This window comes from Melanotaenia boesemani, chromosome 20, assembly GCF_017639745.1.
Source record: "Melanotaenia boesemani isolate fMelBoe1 chromosome 20, fMelBoe1.pri, whole genome shotgun sequence".
In the NCBI taxonomy this organism is placed as follows: domain Eukaryota; kingdom Metazoa; phylum Chordata; class Actinopteri; order Atheriniformes; family Melanotaeniidae; genus Melanotaenia; species Melanotaenia boesemani.
In genome coordinates this window covers 17,133,069-17,157,711 of record NC_055701.1, presented here as the reverse complement: position 1 = coordinate 17,157,711, position 24,643 = coordinate 17,133,069, and the positions used below count along the sequence as shown (strand labels likewise).

At 40.7% G+C, this 24,643-nt stretch overlaps 1 protein-coding gene across 3 annotated transcripts in view; it reads right to left on the bottom strand.

Moving 5' to 3' along the window:
- Nucleotides 1-24,643, bottom strand: part of si:ch1073-358c10.1 (peptide methionine sulfoxide reductase MsrA) — a 43,885-nt gene that overhangs the window by 1,873 nt on the left and 17,369 nt on the right. Inside the window, exons 5-7 of one of the 3 annotated variants that reach the window (XM_041972504.1) lie at nucleotides 18,986-19,092; nucleotides 9,403-9,586; nucleotides 8,112-8,197 (exon numbers count right to left, since the gene is read on the bottom strand). In XM_041972504.1, the coding sequence (XP_041828438.1) occupies nucleotides 9,413-9,586; nucleotides 18,986-19,092 (281 nt within the window). In that variant the 3' untranslated portion in view covers nucleotides 8,112-8,197; nucleotides 9,403-9,412. Of the gene's footprint in view, nucleotides 1-8,111; nucleotides 8,198-8,727; nucleotides 9,587-18,985; nucleotides 19,093-24,643 lie in introns of those variants that run through there. The other 2 variants (XM_041972503.1, XM_041972502.1) reach the window with 2 other exon arrangements.

Genomic DNA, 24,643 nt, shown 5'->3' with positions numbered 1-24,643 from the left:
GGCATGTGTGCAGATCAAGCCTCTCACTGTGAAATTAGGCTGCATGCCGAGGCTAATTGAACTCAGGGTCACCAACGTGCACCACTGACCATGCATGTGAGTTAGCATATCTTAATGTACTGATAAGATCACTTGTGTGAGTGTGTGTTGCAGGTAATTTAAAGTAAAATAAACTTAGCTGGAGGTAGCTCTTAGAGAACAAGTGTTATTGCATTAGATTACGGGAAAATATACAGATATTTGCAGCCTTCAAAGGCAATTATTCCAGTTTGCAGCCATGAAAACATAAATAGATTAACTATAATTGCAGATTATGACAATAACGACCTAACAAATGATTTTGTTTTTGCTTTCTTCTAAAAGAAGCATGATGTCCCAAATAATAAAATTTCACACAGCCCTTAAGACTGCTCAATCTACTTTCCCCCCAGATGTCATAGATGTTGTACACATACAAAATAGCGCAAATTTCCAGTAATTCAATTTGTTTTACTTCTCAGAATAGGCTGCCCACATTATCTTTGGAGGCACATGAAGAAACACCAATAACGAACTCACACTTACATACAGATGTCTAACTCTTTAAAGGTCACATTAGGTAGTTATTGGACGTTTGGAAATAGCTGCTAAATCCACTTTGCTGTAATTAGAGCATTAACTTGAACACCAACTTGTAATGCATTAACCTGGTCACCTCTATGTCATTAACAAATTTTATTTCATCCTGCTGTGACCCAACATCCTCTGAATATTTAATATATAATAAAAGGCAGCTATTCGTTTACTTAATGAGAATTTATTTTTAATGGAAAAAAAATCACTATTTATCATGTTGTTATAAATGAGTGAAAATCAGATGATTAAATTTTCACTTGGCAGAGGCAAAAGATGACAATACCGGGATGATATAAATGGTATGACATTTGATTAAGCAAAATAGTCTTAGAGTCAACAAACTGACTTTACTTCTATCATGCAGCTACTGAACATTGAAACAAGCACCATTAAAGTTGGCTTGTTTTATTAATTATGCTGCGATATTGGATTTTAAGGTATTTCTTCCTTCAGAGTCTACATCATTTTTATTTCTTACAGAACAACCTGTGATTTATGGTCAGCAGGCCACAGGAAGCACTAATTATGAGACTTTATGTTAAAAATGAATAAATCTGGGGTTTCCATAATTAGAGAAAATTTCAGCCTAAACTTTCAGTGAAACACAATTGCTTTAACTTTGGCCAATTTGTTATGCCAGCTCATAAAAATCGCAGTAAACTATCACATAGAATGCTATGTAATTGAAAGGCTCACTTTGTTGGGACACTGGTTTGCAAGCTTTGCATATTTTCATGCATTCCTGACATTACTGTTGAATTTTTAGTTCAGATATGCATTCAGAGATGATTTTTTTTTGCTTAATGTGGTGATGGTGGAGTTAATTTTCTTTTTCCATGTGTTGATTATTTAATGGCAGAAGTTGGAGTTTTAATGTTTCACTGGGAAAGAATGATGGGAAAGATAAAGGAGAGTTACTTTGATGTTCGCCCATGTTGTCCTGATTGGCTTCTTTCTCATCAAACTCTGGACAACAGGCTGATGTAGGGGCAGTGATCTCTCTGTCTCTCTCTCTGCATTCGATGTGCTTAATGCGCTTGTGCTCCTCTTTCCTCTGTTGTGACTTTCTGTGGCTTGACCTCTGACTTGGCCATTTGGCCTTTCCAGTGCTGACTGCTCCTTGGTCATCCAGCTGTGAAACGGACTCTGTGATCGTGTGAGCACATCTGGGCTCTTCTTATATGCTGAAGAAGAGCATTTTGAAAGAAAATCCTGACACATTTGTTTGTTTCCTCTTTGAGTGGGTTGCTTTGTGGTTTCCTCCCATATCTTCAACCTATGTGTTCATGCTCCAAGTCTGCAAGGTGAAATCTCTTTACTATCACTGCTCTTCCAGACTCTCCCCACCCCCCAGATTCCTTGCCCCCTCTGCAGAGGACCTGAGGAACTGCATTCATATATGTATAACATTGTAAATAATGACTTGTTGTGACTGGGAAAAGTAAGGAGACTAACAAAATCAGTACCATCTAAAAAGCACTATAACCACAATTTATGAAACACGCTGCCCTTCATTATTTTGAGAAATGAAAAGGTGAGGAGCTGTGCACAATAGACTATTTTTTCTTCTCCTCTTATGAGAGATATATGATGGCTTTTCAAAGGATCATATTTATAGAAGTATAACACATGCCTTGTAGTGTTTAAGCAGACAGTCAAACCTTTGCTGGAGAGAAGAAACAGAGCACACCGATGTCCAGTACAGTGAAGTGGCTGATGCAGAAACCTTCTCATACAAATTTTATCTCAACAGACTGATTCTCATAAATATAACATCACATTTTAAAGTAAATTCATGAAAGTTTGAAAACCAGTCTTTGCAATGTAAGGCTCCTTACATTGTTACAGTGTTAAAATCCCTCTATTTCTCCACACATTTTTCTTTCCTTTCAAACTTGTTGGGTCCCCAGTACAGCACACAGGGCCCCCTTTTCGTCTCCTCCCATCCTTCTCTTTTTCTCTCCTTCCTCTATCTCTCTCTTTCTCTGTCTCCCCCCTGCTAGGATCCCCACAGCTGCGCGGACCAGGTGCGTTCCGCCCCAAGACACACACACACACACACACACACACACACACACACACACACACACACTCCTACACCCGCCAACGGACGCAGCAGGAAATGCCTAATACCAGTTTTAGAATGATGCCACTATGCCAGCTTGACAGGGAGGCTGCAGGATCCGTCACAAGAGAAGGCGACAGAGACCGAGAGAGAAAGTGAGACACAAGTACTATCTTGCAGAAAACACAGTAACTGAAAACTGAATGATTTGGACAGTTTTTAGTCCAAATAGTTGACAAAACTTTTTAAATGCCTCTTTTAAACAGTGTCTACAAATGGAAGTCCATTTCCAGCATCTCTGCTGTGGCACGGCCAGAATATATCCAGCTACACATCTCTCCGGGGATCCATACTGTGAGTGTCTGTGTGAGGCAGTGCACGCATGTGTGACTTTATGTGTGGGTGGATGCACATGTGTTTTTATAAAAAAAAAAAAAGTACCAGTTATTTTGGTCTGTGGCTCACCACAGCTCACACTCTCCTCTGTCTTGTACTCATCTCACACGGCCCCAGGAGGAGAAGGGGAAAGCGTGCGACAGACAGAGACGCCAGTGAGCAAAAAAAAAAAAAAAGAAAGATTAGAATAGGCAGAAGATAAGAAGAAGGGGTCAGGGGGTAGGAAGATCGATTTCTCATTAAAGGCTTTTGTAATGTGTAAGACTTCAGAAAATGCTTGATAAGTCAGAATGCACTTGTGGCTCTTACAGATTGCCATATTCATCTCTTATGTCTTGTATTTGCACACTTTACCGTATTTATTCGAGAAAGTGCTGCAGAGCACTAATTAAATTACATGTTTTCATGTTAACAAAGACCTAAGAAAAATAATCAATACATAACATTACATACAAATCACCATTTAAGCTGAAAAAGTAGATCTTGTTCTTGTGGCAATTAACATCTGTCCATCCATCCATCCATCCATCCATCCATCCATCCATCCATCCATCCATCCATCCATCCATCCATCCATCCATCCATCCATCCATCCATCCATCCATCCATCCATCCATCCATCCATCCATCCATTTCTGTCTCTCTCTCTATATATATATATATATAAAATATGCATATATATATACATGTATAAATGAAATCTAACTAAAATCGCAGATCTTACTCAAAAACTGCAGAAAAAAACATTTTCTTTAATTAGCTCAAATTTTAAAAAATAGCATGGCTTTAATGTTACAGTGCATCACACAGTTTTGGTGTTGAATGCATGTTGTTGCCCCCATCATTATAGAGCATGAGGCAGATGCACAGTATCCTGCTCAGCACCCCGTACCAGCAGCAAATGAAGAGAAATACAAAAGACATGCCTCCAGTCATCACACTATCAAAGTCCAATTCTGTGTCTCTGTTTCTGGGCAACATTTAATTAGATAAGCTGCAGGCTATGGTTAGCATATTTGGATAAACAGTTAGCAGCTGCGCTGACAATGTTGCCTTTATGACAATTTAATGTGTGTTTTTAGTTGAGTTAATTTTCTCAACTTTATGTTGATCTGAAACAAAGCCTGCTCTTTCAAGAAAAACTGCATCTAGTCTTATGACTCAGAAATATCATCATAGATTAAACATTCGGTCTAACTTTAATTTAAATTTTTTGTCAATTTTATTGAATAACATGAATTGAATGAGACGCCACTAAGAATCTACAATATGTTATTAGGTGTATGCTCAATATTTTGACACAAATTGGTTATTTAATACTCAGTGGTATCTATTTACAGAATTCAATGTGAATAATGATGCAACAAACCCATCAGTTGGTAGAACATTTATGTGGTTGTTGAAGGAAGCTCTCAGTCTTTCATTGTACTGGAAACTTAGAAAGACCGCCACACACACGCATTCAACACGTACACAATCGCATACCCTGCTGACACCTCACTGTGGCCACATCTCACCTCAAACCTTTCCATTCACTGACTGACAGGCCAGTGTTTCCGCCAGCGGATGTTTTTTGAGGTCAGCGTCTATTTGAAAAGAAACTGAGGGCCTCAATCTGGCAGGAAAAAACCTGCATCTTTAGTGGGATACCTTAAGTTTTTTTCACAAGTTTTCAAGCTGCACTGCTGAGCTCTTTCGTATAACAAGACGATTATCGTAGCTCACTTTCTCTGGTCTCTGGTTTAAGAGTTTCTGGCATAATGCAGTTTATATGTGGCACCCTTAATATGATCATTTAAATTAGGTTATCAGATTGGGGGAATATTCTGCTGAGTTGGAATGATACAGATGTGCCTCTCCGCGTGTGGAGGTAAAACACCCAATTTATACACAATAAGTAAATTATCTTTCTCTCTCACACACACATACACACACACACTCCAACAGGAAGAGTGTAGGTGTTTGGGAGCAGCTGCATGGAGAGGCATCAGACCCAGCTTCCTCCTGGTGCAGCAAGCACCATCTCTCCTCCCTTTTCTTTTTCTCTCTCTCATTTCCTTCACATTTAATTATCTTTTTCCCTTTTTAAATTTCCTATCTCTCTCCTACACCGTCATCTCAAGTTAGATCTTATCAGAAAGCTAAATGCAAGATTCATCCTGCAACGTTGGCAAAAATTAGCTGCCTGTGACACATTTATAGAGAAAAAAGTTTGTGCATGTTGCAATGCAAACACAGTATGTGTGTGTGTGTGTCCTGTTTTTGTCCTCTTTCCGAGTATTGGTGAAACATCAGTACATCACCACTTGAAAGTCGAATGTTGCACAAGATTTTCCTGAACTAAGCTCTAATCAAGGGCTGGTTGGTTATCGTTAGAACTTTATTCCACTTGCACAGCTGTGTGAGGTGAGGCTGAGATGACTCAAGAGGCAGATGGACAGAGTTGATAAAGCTACAAAATGAACATGCGAGGGAGATGTTTTGGAAATTTTACTGTGAGATCAGCGCCTCGGCTGTAAAATGTCAACGTGTGAAATCATCTTTGAAGCTGCTTGGTTATAAAAATGACACCATTAACAGTTTATGGTGTATGGTGGCAATAGCACAAATGCACCATATGAGTAGTTCAGCCCTGTTTGAATCAAAGCTGGTAAATTCCTCCTGCACAGGTGCAAATGGTGTTTCACTTTCCTTTCCAGCTTTCTATTCTTAATCCCAAATGCAATAACCCTGTACCATTCCAGCCAGTATTCCTGTCTGGTAGGTTCTTTCTTTTCAACTACTTTCTCTCCTCAGCAGTGCAGGGTAACAATGCTGATGACATTCAGCAGTTATTTCTGTGTTTCCTGTGTGTCATGTGGTAGCTCGAGCTAGCTAGCATAGCTGACAACACACAGGCTCCCAGGTGCATGTCACAGAGCGGGCTGTCAGCCAGAAACCATGTGGGCCAGTTAGCAGTCAACTGGGACCTGCAACACGTCACCCCCCCCATAACCCAACTCTATTTCCAAAGGAAAGGAAGAAAAAACTTGTGACATTTTCTCTTTGGGAATAAACAAACATTGTGAATGTGTGAACATGCGAGAGCTTGTCTAGTTTTGTTATGCACCAAAAGACCTGTTACAGAACATCTTTTTTATAAGCTGTAAGACATTAACTCGTGCATGCCTCAGAGTAAGCAGTTAAGTACTGATTTACTGTATTTACTCATGTACGCGTGCCTCTCCGGTCAGAGTTGAAGGGTCAGGTTGCGCCGACAGAGCGGACCGCGAGTGAAACCAGCATGTAGGGGCACCAGGCTTTGCCCTCTTCCCCCAGCTCGCCCCCAGGCCGCAGATGCTCTGACCCAGACAAGGCTGCACTTCTCTGGGTAGCACAGAGAGGCTGCTGTGCTCTGGTTCCTGGAGCCCTGACACTCTGATTGAGACCATGCGCCCCTGCAGGAACCAGAGGGAGGGGAAGGGAGAGTACGGGAGGGGATGCAAACACATCTGGCATCTGCAAAACCCTGCATACAAACTCTCATATCACCATGAGATAAATGTACAAGCCATGTAGAAAAGCAAAGCTCAGTTTTCCCTCTGCTGCTACCACACATGCAGATGATACACACACATATCTAACGTCTGCTTACGGGCTCTGCGGTCTCAAAAAGTAATTATACACAGAGCAGGACAAGAAGGCACAGCCACTCTCCAGCTGGTAGGATATCACCACTCTGTGCTTTTCTTCTATTTATATACCTCACCAAACAATGGTGTGCTGGTGTGTAAAGCAACAAATTATGTTGCTTTTGCAATCTAATATAGAAATGTAAAGAAAAAAAAGATACTTCCAATGATATATATATGTAATAGATATAAATATGTGAAGATTTACTGAAGCTGTCAAGAAGAAGATAAATGAAAAGCTTTAAAAGGAGGACACAACAGAGCATATCAGTGCAAGAAATTTGTGTGGGTGCACATCTCTGCAAGGTGTCTTTTTGGTGTGTGCGTTTCTTTTGCGTGGGCGCTGGCTTTTGCATTAGGCGGCAGTACAGGACGAAGTACCAGGTAGTGGTTGAGATGTGTGTTGACGTAAATGTGTGTACACGTGTGGGTAAGAGTGCAGAGAACCTCTGATAAACAACCAACGCCTTTATCTGTTTCAGCTCAATGTTCCACAATGCCACATTTTTAGGAAACTACAATTTTATCCCCAAAAGGACAAAGTGAAGACTTCTTCTTGTGAGCTTAGAGGTTTTGATAAAGGTTTGTAAATATACAAAAGTTTGTAGGAGGATAATAAAAATGCTTATTTGTGGTGGATTTGGTGTGCATATGAGCTGTCTCCTCTCTTCAGGGCAATCAAGTATAGGCCAGTGAGAGACACAGCAGCAAGCTGGAGCGGTATGCTCTTTGTGACCAGCTGTGGGGCCATTAAAGGCCCATCTGCAGACAATAGGCTCTGTCTGAAGGGCACACACAGCCTGGTTCCTGCCCTGCCTTGCCTCACTGTGTTTGTGTATGGATGCGTATATGAGAGTACCATGCATTTCTATGCCCCATTTTAATCTATTACAAAGGAATACACAGAAACCATACTTAACTGTGCAGCTTCTTCTAAATGTCAGTCATTTTTATATGTTTGAATCAAATGTTGAAATTTTCCACAGCCCATCTCCTTCTTATCTGCTCATAACCCTGGTGTGTGATAATGCCTTCTATGTAATGTGATAGAAAATAAAGATTCACTGAGGCATCTCTTGTTTAAGTCATCCATTGATGCAGGTGGTGGCAAAGCTTTCTTACCATATTTTCTTCAAAGCTGAGGAAATTAAAGATTGCTGTACTAAAAGGTTATCTCCTCTCACTTACTTAAAAACAAAACAAAAAAAAAGAAAACAAAAGAGAATGCAAAATATAAGCACACACTGGAAAACAGCTTGCTGGTCCAACCACATACCACTCAGAGCAGTTCGATCAAGCAAGCCACAGCTTCACATGCTTCAACACATACACACATACACACACATAAGCATACACACGGCTGCTGCATGCAGACACATGCAAAAATATCTGCCCCAATACTAAAATAGGCCCGGAGAGGTTGCACCTGCACCTGTGCCCTGGTCCACACCTACACACAGGTGTCAGGATGTGACACATACACACAGACAGAGAAAGAAAGATAGAAAAGAGGGAGGGGGAAAAACAAGAGCGGGGTGAATCACACTACTGCGGTTGACGAAAAGCTTTTTCTAGATATCATCTCTGTATTTTAAAGTGTAACCATGAGTGTGATTTTCATTTTTAAATAGACTGCCACGTTGGTGTGTTTAATTTTTCAAAAAGTACCACACAAAAGGCTTCTGTGACAGTTCAGTTCTCATCTGGATGATGGAAATGACATGATGTTTCATAGGACTTTTCTCCCTAATCACAAATTAAGAAGAGTGATGAGGTATGTGAGGAAAGCACATATGAATGCCTCAAGTTTCTTATTCTGCTATCTCAGATGAGTGGTCTTTGACCGTGTCTGACTCATACCCATTTGTCCCTCAGTGAATTGGTATGTCCCTTGTCAAATGAGCCAGAAAAGGGGGCAAATTGTTTATGCAGAAGCTTAAATTCAATATTTTGACTGAAACATACACAACAAATAAAGAAAAAAATCTTGGGGAGATTTTATTGCGACACGTAAAGTAAAACCGTTGTGCAAAGCCTATTTACATGGGTGACATTCAGGTTAGTTATTTACAGCACAGACATGAGAATAACACCAATAAAATAAATCTGGTGTTGTGTTGATCTGCTATCATACTGTTGATCACATTAAAATCTATGAAATCAGAAAAAATGTTTCCCTGAGCTCTGCCATGTCACTGCAACTTTAAAATAGTTGTGAAAGCTATTTTGTATTTAAATCTGTCCGCATTTTCTTTAGTTTACAAAGTTTTTCACAGTTCAATCACATTATTAAAGCAGCTGAGTCAAATCTGTTTTGTTGAGAAATATCGCCACCCTGTGGAAATCAATGGTATCTACAGTCCAACAGAAATGGCACAGGCCTCACTGCAACTACTCTTTTTCCAAGTCTTTTTTCTTAATTCCTTATCATAAATTCATGTTTTAATGCATTTTATGTCTTGTTGAAGTAGCATTAGTTTATATACACATTCTCCATACGATGCCTAAGTTATTGAAGCTTTAAACAGATTACTTCTGGCTAAAAAGCGTCTTAATATTTTACAATAATAGACTACAATTAGTGCATTAAACACATTTTAAAATTGACTTCATTCAGAACAATTAACAATGACATCAGTGCAATCTCTTTCTCACCACGCATCCCTCATAGCTCATCCTTGTTGGCTGCGATGCAACAAGAGACCCCTGTGCCCTTTAAGCCACAGTAGCCTTTGGGTACCTTCTTCAGGTACTGCTGGTGATAATCTTCGGCGTAATAAAACTGCTGCCCCTCCAGAATCTCGGTTGTGATGGGACCGTAGCCTTTCTTATCCAGCTCCTATAGGGACAGAGTACAAAGGTGAACCACCAGAATTTAAACTAAATGTGGGGAGCAGGAAAAATTTCAAATTCAGTCTATTTTCATTATCATGACACAAATTCAGTACTACCTTTCCAACTGTTTGAATACTTTCTAAACTAACATGTCTCTTAAATATTTGTTTATTCTGTGGCATATAAGTTATGACCTTCAAATACCTTTCATTCATACAGCACAGAGTTTTCTACTCCTCCACTAGAATACAAGCTGATTGAGTGACATAAAAAAGAGAACATCTTTTTATAGTGCAGCATGCCTCTGTGGTTCTCTCTATGGGACAAAGCATCAAAGAGTATCCACTCTCTCTGAAAACTCCTTAAGACATTTTCACACTTACCCTTTTCTAAACACCATGAGAAAACCCTTTGAATGAGTTGCAGCAATACACTCTTTGGCACAGGCGCACATGCACAGATTAAACACCTGGCAGGCGTGTTAAAGGTATACCTGTGCTGTGGTGAGAGGTTTCTCTATCTAATAATACAAGCGCTCAGTCCTCTCTAGATCAGTGCTCCTGGAGCTGACTAAACAACAACTCTGAGTTGAACTAAGACTAAGTTGTCTGTGGCAACAAGTAGCTTGCATGTAGCTCTCCAGCTCAGCAGAGTCTGCAGCACTCAGGTTTGCTTTGCGGGGGCGTCAGTTGGGTTCAGCCAGCACCATGAAAGAGGATCTGACAGCATTCAATCTGGCCTCAAACTGTTCTTGTCAGCATATGTTCTGTCCGTCTGTAGAATTATCAGCAAGCGCGGAGTATTTCGTGCATCATAAAGTAATGAAACTTGAATATTGCTTGGTGTACTGTATAGAGGATCCCACGGGCGACTTATTTTCAGGCAGGAAAACATTTAGAAATCATTTATATAGACTGATGCAGATTTAAATTAGCTTTAATTAGACTCCAAACAGTCAAATTAAGAGTTAAAAACACAGCACTTTTCATTTTAACAAAGAGCTTATGAGCAAACACATGTTCCAGGGTCTGGAACCAAAATGGTGTTGCTGCTTGTACTGATGAATCCACAGATGTATCACTCATCCCTTCAGTATTGCTGAGCATGTTTTAACACTTCGTTTTGGTTTTATTGGACCTACCTTCGCTGTTCTTGTTTACTCTCTCAGCTCTCATTAACCAAACTGCCAGCATCAGCAGGCAGCTACAGCATGCCGCATGGCAGACAGACAACTGTGAACAGGTTCTCGCTTCAGCTTGTTGCCTGTTTGTATGTGTGACTGCTGAAAGTCCTTTTTCCAGTTTATTTGTTTTTAGGAATTAGAAAGCCAGATATTACAACTGACACAACCTAAATATGAAGCCACAACTTGTCAGAGGGCTTTCAATCCATTTTTGGTACATTTGTTTTTATGGTACCAGAGTTATCAGTTAGCAAGGAGATAAATCCAAACATTCACAGCTGATTGGACTAGATTTATTAGTAGGATCTCAATAGTTTTGCTTCCTCTGTAATATTATAATTTACAGTATAACATCAGAGATATGCTACAGGTGCTGTGGCGGGGGGGTCAGGGGGGGGGGTGTTTAAGGTTAGCTTTATTTTTTCTTACAGAAGATTAATCTGATTGTTGAGGTGACTCATGTCAGAAAAAAAAAACATGTTCTGAAACACAAATCTGCCTTCAATAGTTTCCTGTCCTTTGAGGTTTGGCGGGTCTGTGTAATCTGTTGCAGTTCTTTGTCCCGTTCGCATCATTACAAGTATTAAAATTAAAAAGGGAAATTCTATTGTACAGTTTTTGTCTCTATTGCCCAATTTTCACATTTGCTTCAGAACTGGTAATTTGCCCCAGTTTGATCTTAAATTAATCACATTTTTGGGTTGTTGCTTAAGAACTGAATTTTTGAGCTAGAAAAAACATTTTCTATTTGGCACCTGCATTCGGATTGTAAAGTTTGCACCGGATGAGTCTACAAGGCAGCTGTAGTCTCAGTTACACAGTGTCTGATCATGCAAAAATATAACTTGTAGTCATATAGACAGGGATAATTTTCTTTTCCTTATCTTTTAGCTAGTTTACAATAATACGCAGCATGTTTAACATCCATTATATCATAATAGCGTTTATTATAGATAATAAAAAGTGGACTTGACTGTTAAAGAACCATTGACAACATCTTTTAAATAAATCTAGACCAAAAAGCAAACTAAAAATATTTCCCTATAAAGTATGTTATGTGTAAGATAAACCATTTTTAAAGAAATTCACAAAATCTTTTTACTTTAGCCAAAATTATATTAAGAATAAATCTCGCAGTAGGAAATGAAACATGGCCTTATAATAATAATATAATAATAACTGGTAAACTGACGACTAATATCACATGGGGGAAATCAAATGCATAAACCAGTCAATACAAACAGGCCTTACAGAATGCTTTATAAACTATGTTGCAACCATAGCTCATAATATCTTTCCATCCTGCAAATAGTGTCATTAAAATTAAATTATGAACACAGAAGCTCAACAAGTGCTTGTGTAGGAGGAAATGTATGTAAAAGTATCACCACTACCCTTTTGAGTCAGAGTAAAATCAGTGAAAGGCAGCGAGGTAGTGTGTAAATGTGTCCACATAGAGGCAGTGTGCTACAGGAAGTGTGTGAGCTAGCTGCCGCTGATGCAGTGGAGTCAGTAAATCAAAGCCCCGCGCCCCACAGAGAAGCTGAGGCAGCAGCTGACCTCTAACTCCTCAGTGGCTGGCGCTTCAATGTGAGGGCTCAAATCTCCCTGCAGGATGCAGCTCCTGCACACTATTCTAATGACGGCCGTCAACACTGAGGCTTCACAGGCAAAGACATATTTACCTTTCAAATGCATACAGTCTGACACAGAAGAACCCATTTTCTCTGCCTGCACCCACCAGCGCTGTGGTAAGCCAGTCGACACAAGCACAGAGATTTATACATCATGGCCTAATTAATCAGTCATCACCACCAAACAAGAGTAGTGGATGGAGAGCCCTCAGGGGCTCTGAGTGAAGAGAGCACAATTGTCCAAGGAAAGGTCTGCTATTCCGAGTGAACGCACACCTTCACCCTGACACCCCCACACCACTCCCTCGCTCTCCATCCAGCCCTCTACAGCAGTCACAACACGGCAGCCATTTTAGATCTATAAATCAGAATGCATGGCGTCATGCCACTGTGTATAACCTTATGTGGCTTTGCTTTCTCTCACTCTCTCTCTCACTGCAGCAGCATAGGGATGAAGAGGATAATATGGTGGGTAAAAATGGCAAGGATGGGGGGAAAGGTAAACTACACATCTTCAAGTCAAACGTTTTGATGCTAGTGATGACGTTCTAATGATGGCTCAGCAGAGGCAGAAATCGGCATGTTTGTGACGGAACGAGGCCCTTCAGAAAGGAGTGTGTATGTGTGTTAGTTAATCTGTGGACACTTTGTGTCCTTATTATTAACAAAAGACTCTTTTTTGACTCTGCATCCCAGAGTCAAAAATGATTATTTTTTTAATCAGAATTGAGGTCAGACATGGACTGATTGTTGTTACATTTAACATTAAATTTAAAGGTAATAAAAAGAAGTCCTTCTAAGTGAGAAAAAACATGTCTAAGTGTGTGTGTCCAGCTCAGCCCAGTCAGCCCTTCCTTCCTTCACGCCTGTCGGAAAGACTCCCATGTCAAAGACATGGCTGAATGGGTGCATCTCTCTCCTCCTCCTCCTCTCTGACTCTCTCCATCTCTTATGTTGCCGATTCTTTTGCTTTCTCTCTTCCATGCGAGTACAGACTTCACGTTACCAAAGTCCTCCCAGCTTGCCAGCCAAGCGAGAGAGCCCCTCGCGACATCGCCAGAGAGGCGACCCCTGGACACAAATAGGACGTGACACCCCGAGAGAGAGGGGTAGAGGTGGAGGAGCAAGAAAAATGTACTCTCCCCACCTCTCTTCCTTACCCCACAGTCTTGTCTCACTGTGCTGCCTTCCCTCAGAGGGCCCACGGCTGCAGAGTGCTGGCAAAGAGAGGCGCACTGACAGAGAGTTTGTGACACCCGATGACTCATGGTGAAGACATTTGAAGAGCAATATGACCTCAATTTGCTGATTTATGTAATCATCCATGAGTCCACTACTGTTACTGGTTAGTGGTTATTGCTATTCACCATTCCTCTGGTTCTTCGTCTTTAGTGCTCCATTAATATTTTCCCCCATTTCTGATTTGCATTATAATAATTAATCACTGCCACATAATTTTCTACAAGGTTCACAGTTTAAATACAACAGTTCAGGGGTGAGAAAAGAGGTATTGAGACATTTACTAAAGCAAAATTGCAAGGTGTTAGTGTAAAAATGACAATTTTCCATGACACTCAGACCTTTCTTTTTACCTGTGTAGGTTCATGCTGGTTAAAAAGGCACTTAAGATCATAATGGTCATTCTGGTCAATCATTTTCCTCACAATGTAAACCAGACAGATTAATATGATAGCTGACTCCACTTTCTACAATGAGGTATGACAGATTATTGGTACTGATGACTTACTGGATGAGCAGTATCTACAAGATTTTAAGTACTTGACATCAGGTTGTGGAGTTTATTCTAAAAAAAAATATAATAATGATATTTTTAAATGTAAATATGTGAATTGCTAAAGAAAGTTTGCAGTTAAGCACCCTGTGTAACTGTAGGACTGTAGAAAAATGAACTAATGTACATTGTAAATGCTTCCATCAAACAGAATTAGATGTAGGTTCGAGTTCTAAGAAAAAATAAAATTTATGCATTCCTCTTCACTCTGGATCGACTGCAGATCCACACCTGAACTGAAAGTTCACAGAAAACCCTTCAACGTCTTAAAAATGTAGAGATCTCTGCAGAGATCAAAGCAGCTCTCTGGTTATAGACACACTGTGGCCGTGCCTGAAAACACACTGTGTTCGTCGGCTATTCCGCAGCGCTACCCTTGCCCTCAATGACCTCAAACTAGAAGCGATGGAAGGACGGCGTTACAGAAAATCACATAGACAGACAAATGTAGAGATGATGGACAGTGAAGCGAGGAGGGATTACACAGAAGCGATGGATGGAAAACCAGACTTTTATGTGCTTCTGAAAAGAAATCTGACAGAAACAGAAGATGGTGAAATCCTTCTCGCTCACATGAGGTTTTATGAAACAAAAAAAAAAACAAAAAAAAAAACCTTTATACACATAGCTGCATCTGTACATGTTTTTTTGTCCTCAAGGATGCATAATATCTCTGTAGGTCTCCCAATGTACAGAGGATGAAGAGTTTTTTTTTTTTTTTTTTTCTTCCCATGACCCGCTCTGTTCATCTGTCTTCCTCTCCCTCAGCGCAGGTCAGGCATCCATTTTAGCTGGGCTCTAATCTTCTGCAAGCCCTCCTACATTTTGTGAGCGAGTAAGCCAACACTCCTACATTTTGAGAGCGGAGAGGATGCACACACTACAGTCTCGGAGCGAGGAGGTGCACGCTCCGACATGTTTTTCTTTCTTTTCTGTTTGTTAGTTTGTTTCAGGGCAGACAAAAAGTAGCTCAGCATACGATGAGCGAAAATGCAAAAGATCAGTCCTGCATCCTTGTGAATAGCTTTTCAACGGCAGCTGCAACGGAATCAACAAAACGTGATAGATATTTACATTCTGGCACCTACAGCAGTGATTTGTAAATTATAAACCGCAAACATTTTTCCATTATTCTTTTATTTGAAGCTGATAATGCTTTACAGTTTCTTCTCTACTACTGATTAATCTGCAACAACCTTGCAGAGGTTTGAATGTAAAAAAATGGCAGAGCCCGGGAAGAGCTGCAAAAAGGAAATCTGGCTCTTGAGGACTTTCCAAAACAGGAAACGTGATCTTCTGTGTCTAGAAGCCCGATTATGAAACTTGCTGATGCTGTTCCCTGTTTTAACAACCCTCGGGCTTCTCCTCACCACTTCTAACCCCAAATGCCTTTTTTTCCCCTCTACCCATCATCCGAACCTCTATGAACCCCGCCTCTTCATCCCCTTTTCAAGCTCATTAAGTTAGGATGCTTTATCAGAGGGCACACTCACCCCTCCAAGGCCCTACACACATGCATGTGCGCATACACACAGAATTCAAGCTGGCTTGATAAAACCTATTGTTCATACATGCACACACACACACACACACACACACACACATATGTAGAACCCCACCTCCTCCGCTCATCCATTTTTCTCTCAAAACCCCTAACCCATCTCTAAGCTACCCCCACCCCACGCTCTTCCTAATCAACTCTTCCCATCCCTTCTCTCTCACCCTCCACTCACCCCACACCCCTCACCCAGCTCTAGGGAGACACTTTTTAGCAGAGAGGGAGAGATGGAGAGAAGGGGAAGATGAGAGATGGGGGAGACAGAAAAAGAGATGCACTCCTCCTCTCTGCTCTGCTGCCACAGCGGCTTGGCTACAGAAGCCTTTGATGTTCTGCAAATTTCAAATTTCATTATAGAGAACCCCCTTCTCCTCTCTGCTTCCCTTCCCCTCCTCCCTCTTCACTCTCGCGCTTAAACAAGCTTTTCTGCCTGGCTCCCACCCCCCCCAAAACCTCCCCCTCAATGCTGAAGTTAAGAAACTAAAAGCCCTGCAGAAGAGTCTCTTCATATGGGTTAATTATTCATTGGGCTGTGCCAGTATGTGGTGGATGTATGTCTGTGTGTGTCTCTATGTATATGTGAGCATGTGTGTGAGTCATGGGCTGGCAGTGGGGTGGAATCAGGATTTTGTGATGCCTGTCTTATCTCTGGTCGTCTTAAATCGCCTCCACCCACTCTCTGTTGTCACTCTACTAAACATGCGTTCACTTCTGCTGATGCTCTCTCAGAGTGTGTTGGCCTTTTAGGATAAAACACACAACCTCACTTTGCAAAGCCAGACCCCCCCACAATGAGCAAGCCTTCATCTGCTGTGATGCAGTTTTCTAGCTAGACGTTCTCGGGACTCAGCACCATTGCGGCGAGGCAACCATTTCAGGGCAGGGAGCTGCCATTTTGGTTCAGATTGTGTCAGCTGCTTTGAGAAGATGCCTGTCCCAGTGGCCCTCAGATGAAACTGGGGTGCTGCTTAAGTGGTTGACAGATCGGTGGTGTCAGCAGCGTTGGCGGAGAGAGGGGGGAGAATGAGGAAGAGTCTTATTTCTTGATGTTTGTCGGAGTTTGTTTAAGTGAGAGTCTGCTGTGAAGTGGATGCAGCTTTTCTTGACATAAAAGTGAAAAAAACCCAGTAATGCTCAATGTGACACCGTTTTTATACACCTTGTAAACCCTACACCAGGGGTGCCAAAAGTCGGTACTCGAGGGCTGCTGTCCTGCAGATTTTCTAATGTTTCCTGCTTCAACACACCTCACTCAAATGAAATAGATCCAACAGCCTATTAAGTTTTCCACAATGACTTATCAATTTGAGTCAGGTGGTTTTGGAGCAGGGACACATCAAAAACCTGCAGGATTGTGGCCCTTGAGGACCGGAGGTGGGTACCCCTGCCCTACGCTGTTTTTGCTTGGATTTCATTGTGGGACACCGTAGTTCAGTTTGTAGCTCTGAGAGGAACAGTCATCAATGTTTATAAAAAAATCTCTATCACTGAGATTGGATTTAAACCAGTTTAAAAACTGTTCCCAAGAGTCCAAAAAGAATGGAGTGATCTCAAAGTCCGCACTGAGGTCAAGAAGAACCAACACAGACAGGTTTCTCTGGTCCATGTTGGTTCTGAGGTCATTTAAAATCTTGACTAGTGCTGTCTCCATTCTGTCACTCTCTAAAACCAGACTAGAATTTTTCAAATATAAGTTGTCATAAAATCATTCAGCGGCTTGGAAAACATTTTCTCTAAAACTTTACTTAAAAATTGGATACAGGTTTGTAGTCACTAAAGATATAAATGTCTTTAGTCAGAATCAGCCAAACCAATCAAAGACAGTTGTAAATGTTCACATCTGCATTTTTCTGTTACTTTTAAAACATCTGCATGTCATCATAAAAGGTATTCACATCATACTGAATTATATTGTAATAATAACCCAATAATTACAGATTTATTCCATTAATATAATGAGTCAATTAAGAAAGACTGCTGTCACATAATCAAATACCATGTCATTAAAAAAGCTGTCTTAGATAAAATCCACAATTCAGCAGCTGTGCTTCCATTCAACTCTCAGAGTATTGAACTTTTTTACTAAACAATGCACAAAAAACATGCTTCTGTCTGCAGGTCCGGAGCAAACAAACATGTTGGCCACTCTTCTTCTGCAGGCCTGAGTGGAAACTAGTGTCAACAAATGTTTATTTTGGTTTGTGTAAGTTCTAATAATTGACTGCATTTTGACAATTTCCATTGACATCAATCAATGCAAATTGAATCAGTTGCAAAGCATTAAATCTAGGTTTTTAGCTAAAAGAGAGTCTAACTTGATTATTTTTTGGAAGCAATTTGTCAATTCTGATGCACATGAAATGGTGGCAGAAGACAATAAAACTATTAGCATTAAGAGAAAAAACTATTATTTGCCTCATTTACTATCGAAGTGACATAAAATGACATCTAAAGGGTGGGGTCACAGTCGGTTGATAGCCTGTCAGCAATGGCCCTCTGATCTGCCTGCCTCCCTATTTTACTGTTTTCCTCCCCCATCTTCTAACTCCCTCTGGTCCCAGCTGCAACTCCTCCCTCACCTCTGACCCCAGCCCAAGGCCAAGGTTGGGAGGTTGTTGCCACAGCAATGTGTCAGTCCTGTGGTCCATGACAGCTGACCCTGAGAGCCCCAAGTTTCCATGACAATGATAATTTGTTCCTCTCTGCCCCTCGCTGGCTAACCCATGAATATCATTTAGAGGACAGAGGACACAGAGAAGCAAAAGAGATGCAGGAATCAGTGGAAGAGAGGATGGATGGACAGATGGACTGAAAGAACAAAAGGGGGACGCGTGTGCCATTGAAAAGGAGAGCTTTAGAAATCAGTTAAAATGACCTTTCAACCCGCTTCCTCTCGTTCAGCCTAAGAAAACGGGCTTCACTGAGTGGATGTAGATAAGTATCATCTAAATAGAGCTGTTTCTCGTCAAACAAACAGGATGAAAAGGGGTCACCACTCTGGGCACTGGCTTTTAACCGCCATTCAAATAACTGAAACAACTAGACTCTTGGGTTTAGTCTCACAAAATGGCTAAAAAGGTTTTCTTACATGATTTCATTTAGATACATCCAGCTTTGTTGCTGACAAAGATACCCTTCCAGGACTACTTTACTTAAATCATGGTTTGCTTATATGCAAAACCGTGCTTGTGTGCATGTGTGTGTGTGTATGAGAGAGAATATGTGCAGTATCATACCTGCTGGAAGGCTGCTTTACTCTTCAATGCAGCTTCCTGTTGAGCTGGGTTGGATGTGTAAATAGCTGAGCGATATTGAGTGCCCTGGTCATTGTGCTGCTTCATACCTGCATAAAACACACACAGAGAAGACAAGATAAAACACACAAGCAAAAGTACCTGAATCGCATCAGACACTATTTTAGTTTGCATGTAAAAGGGCTCCACAAACATGCTCATCATCCTGCATCTGGAATTCATGAGGCCACATGAATCCACAGATCACAGCAGATTTGGGCTACCATTAGGAATGCCTGTGGTGTGTAGGTGTAAGGGCACATGTAGGTGGGCGCATGTTCTTCTTTGTCATTTGCGTGGCAATGTCAACATTTTCATCAGCTTTGCATCAGAGTGTTTGGAGGTCGTGTGTACCTTGATTGGAAGGCCAAACCGCTGCCGTCACCTTGATGCTTTTCAATCCAAAACAGATCTGGCATGAATGAATGCATCAGGGCAGGCCTCTGTTTGTTTCTTGCCTTCACAGAAGAGTGCCATTCTTTTATTCATCTATCTCTAAATCCTCATCTATCTCTGTCTGTGGCCTTTTGTTTTGGACTGCAGTCAGTGTGCTTGTCTGTGTTTGTAGCAGATATGCATTTTCAGTCAAATTTTAAAGCTGTTGGTGTATTTGTGTCTTCCCGTCAAGCCGATCTAACAGTTTTTTCATGTAGTTACTTAATTCTAAGACTTCTTTAGGGCAGAAAAACATCAGCTAAAACAACCGTGACAGCTAATGACCTTATAAAAGTTGAAATGTGAACATGTTGGCAAACATTGGTTTGTTTATACATCATAGACAAAGGAAATATGGCATTCGTTTGGAGCTGTGCATGTGCCTGTCCAACAAATTTGAATTTGAACACTCCAATTCCTTTTAGCTCTGTTTTGCTATACACCTACACCTGAGGGAGATAGCTGGCTTCTCAGAAGCTAAATGTCCCACTATTTGCACCAGACAGTTGCTCACCGTGCCCTTCTTATGTTTGGTGCTTGGCAGGTAGTTTTCTTTTTGTATTTTTCTTTTCCCAAAAGCTTTCTTTGCTGCCATATGCTGGGACTTCAAACGAAGCTGGTAAAAGCAATGACGATGAATCCAAACCATTAAATTCAGATCTAGAAAGTGGATGATTATATGGCAACATTAGCATCACTTAACTTATAATAATCTAGGAGCGCACTAATAACAGCAGCTTAGTCATTAAAATGGTGAGAAACTACAAGACCAATACACTTGATTCACGGAGAGGTCCAGTGTTAAAGGAAAATCGATGTGCATACATATCCTTGAATGTATATAACTATGCTCTTTGTACTCATGAAGAATAAGTAAAGTTTTATGAGACTGGATAATAGTTTTACATTTTTAGATATGAATTGGGTGCTGCAGAGAATTAAACTTCCTTGAGGCCAATGGGGACCTTTATTTGCTATTTTTCATGACCTGGATCCCCATTCTTTTCTCTTCTTGGCGAAGCAGTAGAATCCTCTCAGACTGAACAGTTTCCATACATCTTTTTTGATTGTGGTGAAGTTTACAAACATTAAGATCCTTGTCGTCTCAGCTTGGATCTGCCAAAACAAACCTAGAAGAGCCTCATTTTTTGCCTCCTATAGTGACAAAGGCAACTTTATGATGAGGTTGCATAGAAACCTATAGATTCAAAGCAAGTCTAAAAGCTTCAGATTTTTGAATGGCCAGATGAGACCATGTGTGTTTAAACTGCTCAAACAAACAAAAACCCAAAAGGTCCACAAAAAAAAAAAAAAAAAAGACCCTGCACTTTTTTTAAAACTCTCTTATAAATTACATTAGTTACCCAACTGGCATGCAAAGTGTTTCTTCTAAGCTGCATATAATCCCAAGATGGCCAACAGCTAAATGATGAATCCCTGGCTTCAAAACAGTAAGCTTTAAACCACTGGCTGATGTCACAGTGCCTACATCCATCTTTTATATTCGCTCATAAATATTACGCTTTCAGTTGTGACCACTGTAATGCCACTTTAAAATCTTCAAGAGATGTGTCCTTCTGTTTTGATATAAGCATAAAAACGTTCTTTAACTTTGCCATGCAACATACCGTAAGTTCCCCCTTGCTGTAATATGTCATCAGTTGGCTTTCTATTTACGTCATGGGGGGAATGACAATTTTCACTGACAGTGTAGGCCAAGACATCTCCCTGACACAGTGATCTGCATATCTTGTTCACTTTAGATTGAATGTTACCTTACATCATGGAGTGTCACAACCTATCTGTGACACAGCCTGTTCAAGCATAACGACCATAAGCATTCATCTGGTCTTCATTCAAATCAGAGCAGACAAGCAGTCAGTGCCTGCTCTCCAGCACACATTGAATAAACTCACAATAACTAACGTTGCTGCCTCAGAGAATTTGCTTCACTGAATATTTTCCTCCACAATATTAAATACTTGTGTGATTTAAACATAATAAAAATTGTGTTTTTGGGAAAATGTTGTGGACCTCAACACATCCATCATGCAGGTGGAATTAAAAAAAGATGCAAGGGAAAAATTCTAGAAAACATAGACAAAGTCTGAAACAGTTTTTCCACAGTTCTCTGAATGCATCGCAGAGATGGAGAATCGAACTGGAACTTTCTCTGCAGCTTTGAATTCACATATCCACTTCACAGCAAGAGGTTTACTGCATTACTTTAAAAAACCCAGCCGAGCGCTACGGACATTCTCGCACGCAGTCCTTTCATAACATGTCTAGAAAACTTCAGGACTCCAGTGTGGAACTGAAAAAGGTTCATGGCTGAACTTTCTTTCACTAAGATCCAGTGTTTTTACATTTTTTTCTTGCTTCTGAAGGAGGACATTGCAGAAAAGTCTTGACAGCAGTGGAAGCAGGAGTAAACAACTGTCCTGGCTTCTCCCAAAAATAACTAAATCTACCAAGAAGTGAATTTTGCAGAAGGTTTAATTACAAAAAGTCTGCACATGCTCTGTGGTTTTCTGAATCTTTAACCTTCCACACTCCTCCACCTAACAAGGCCACAAAACTGGAACATAAATATAACATAATTGGCAATAGTGAATAACTTCTCCTCATCCATTTTTTCACTTCTATTCTTCTGTTCAAGTCATTAGCCTCCCCGTGTTTCTGCATCACATCCCTGCTCTCATCATCTTTCTCTCCATCTCTGCAGTGCTGGATGGCGGCCATCTTGCCCCCAGCACTGTTGTTCACTGACGAGGCTAATGGTTGCCCCTTCATCAAAGGCCACCAAGTCACTCTGCTATTGGCTGCCCACCAAAGCCTTTACTCGGATTGGCTGGCTGGCAGGCTTCTTGTAGCTTCTCTCTTCAGCTGACCCTCAATGCTGACCTGTGGTTGTGACCATCCAAACCACACACACTCACAGGCAGCTACACTTGCACACCCATGTTCAGGCACACATATGGAAAAGATAGGCATGATGAGAGAAAGCACCTCATATATCTTTTAGTTTAATTGCTGCCATTTGCATTTAAGCCAAAACATTTTACAGCTGAAGAGAATAAACATTCAACTTTTGAGAAAACTTTCATCATCTTGGTAAATGCAATGGGATATCAAAGAAAGGCAAAAACTCTCGTAAATCCTCTTGAGTGATAATTGGAAGACCGATTTTCTGAGATCTAGCCATCATTGGAGGAGGAGTTACGTCCTCATCAAAATATGAACGCCATCTGAAATCAACTTCAAAACCACCCTTGTATGCACTCAGCACTCAAAACTATAACAGCAACAAATACCACCCAAAAAAAAAAAAAAAAGTTCTTGCCTCCCTGCCTCTGCCGTCTTTTTTCTCGCTCTCTCCATTTTTAACAGCCCCCTTTGTTATTTTCTCCATCCATCAAAGGCAGCAGTAATTATTAATGAGAGCCTCCCTGTTCTCTCTGCATTATGCATGAGAGCCCTGCCTCTGAAAGCAGAGGGTAATGGGGGTGGACAGAAGAGGAGGGGCAAGGGGTCACATATATGCAAACAGACACATACACAGACTGCCTTCAGGGGTCACTGACCTATGCCGCAAAGCTAAAAATATTAATTAATTGCCCCCTCCCAAAATTGGACAATTTTAACATAGCCCTTTTAACACAAATGGAAGCCAAAGTCAGGGAAAGTGGGAGGGCACTGGTGGGGTTTCTCAAGTCTCAGAGGGAGTAGCTACTCTCTCCAAGAGACGTTCATGCACAAACCTGCAGACACAAATGTGCACACACACACTTTTTGTTGTGTTCAAACCCACTGAGAGCTCTTGTAACGCTGTAAAGTCTCTTCCAGTGTTCCTCTTGCAAAGAAAAAATGGTTCTACTCAGCTTGTCCCTGCTGGCTGTTGGGGATAAAAGCTTGTCATTTTTCCCGCCTTGCTCCTGGAATTTGCATTAATTCACATTTCTTCTCTGGCTTCTGCCTCATGGCCTGCTCACTTATTTCCTTCCAGATTTGTTATCCTCATTGCTACAAGTGTATATACCTCATGTTCATAGAGTTGTTGGGCTGTGGGAAACTGCTCAGCTTGCACTGTCAGATAATCAGTTCCAAAGAAAAGAGAAAGAAAACTAAGATTAAAAAGAGAATCGAAATGGTGCTTCAGCTTATGATGAAGTGGCATAGAGGAAGCAGAGGATACTTCCTCTGCTTTGAGTGTCAAGAATGTTAACTTTTACTGGGCTTATCCAGTTTAATTGTAACTTATTCGTTAATGTTTTGATGCATAGCAATGCATTGCATCTTTAAGTTTCTATGTAACTGCACATAGCTGCATTTTCATTAATACATATTATCAAATAGTCCAATTTCCCTTTCATTTCAAGCTTTTAAAAATGTGACATCTCTTTTGAACATAAAAAGCTGCATCTTCTCAGTACCAGAGTCTGAGCGACCCACCACAGCACTTTTCATTCTATTTGTGATGAGTCAACTACCTTGAAGTCCATAACTCACATGTAATGACTAATTGATAAGCAGTCCAACGTATATTTGGAAATAGAGAGTACATCTACTTATTTATCAAATATGATACATACTAATTTCCAAATCCTTTCCGAATTGCATCCCATTCAGTCATTTAAATGTGGGGCTGCAAGTTCTTATTATTATAACTAAGAAGGAAAAGATGTGGCATTCCCTTGTCTGCCTTTCATTGTCTGTCTCCACTAGATGGCTTGGTTAGGTTTAGGCACTAATTTACTCTGATCTTTACACACAAGCAAGTTAAGCATCAGCAGTCCAGTGAAAATGTGTGAATACTACTAGCCCAACTTTATATGGTATAGTACTCTGCTATCACTGTTCATAACACTGGGTGTTGAACCTGTGTTAGACTAGTAGTTTAAAAAAACAGAAAGGGTAGAGATGAATCTTTACTGCACTTCTTTGGGCAACTTTACACTAAAGTACACAAACTTTACTCAACCTTTACTCGCCCTTTATGTTAAACTCTACAGCCACACTGAAGCTTATATAGAGCTAAGTTTGTGATTGGAGATAATACAGTGGCTCCAAGCTCATTCGCATGGTGAAACCCAGGTTTTTTGACAACTAAATAAGGCTATTAATCCATAGCTCTGAGACTTGCTACTGATTTGGTGGTTCTCTTCT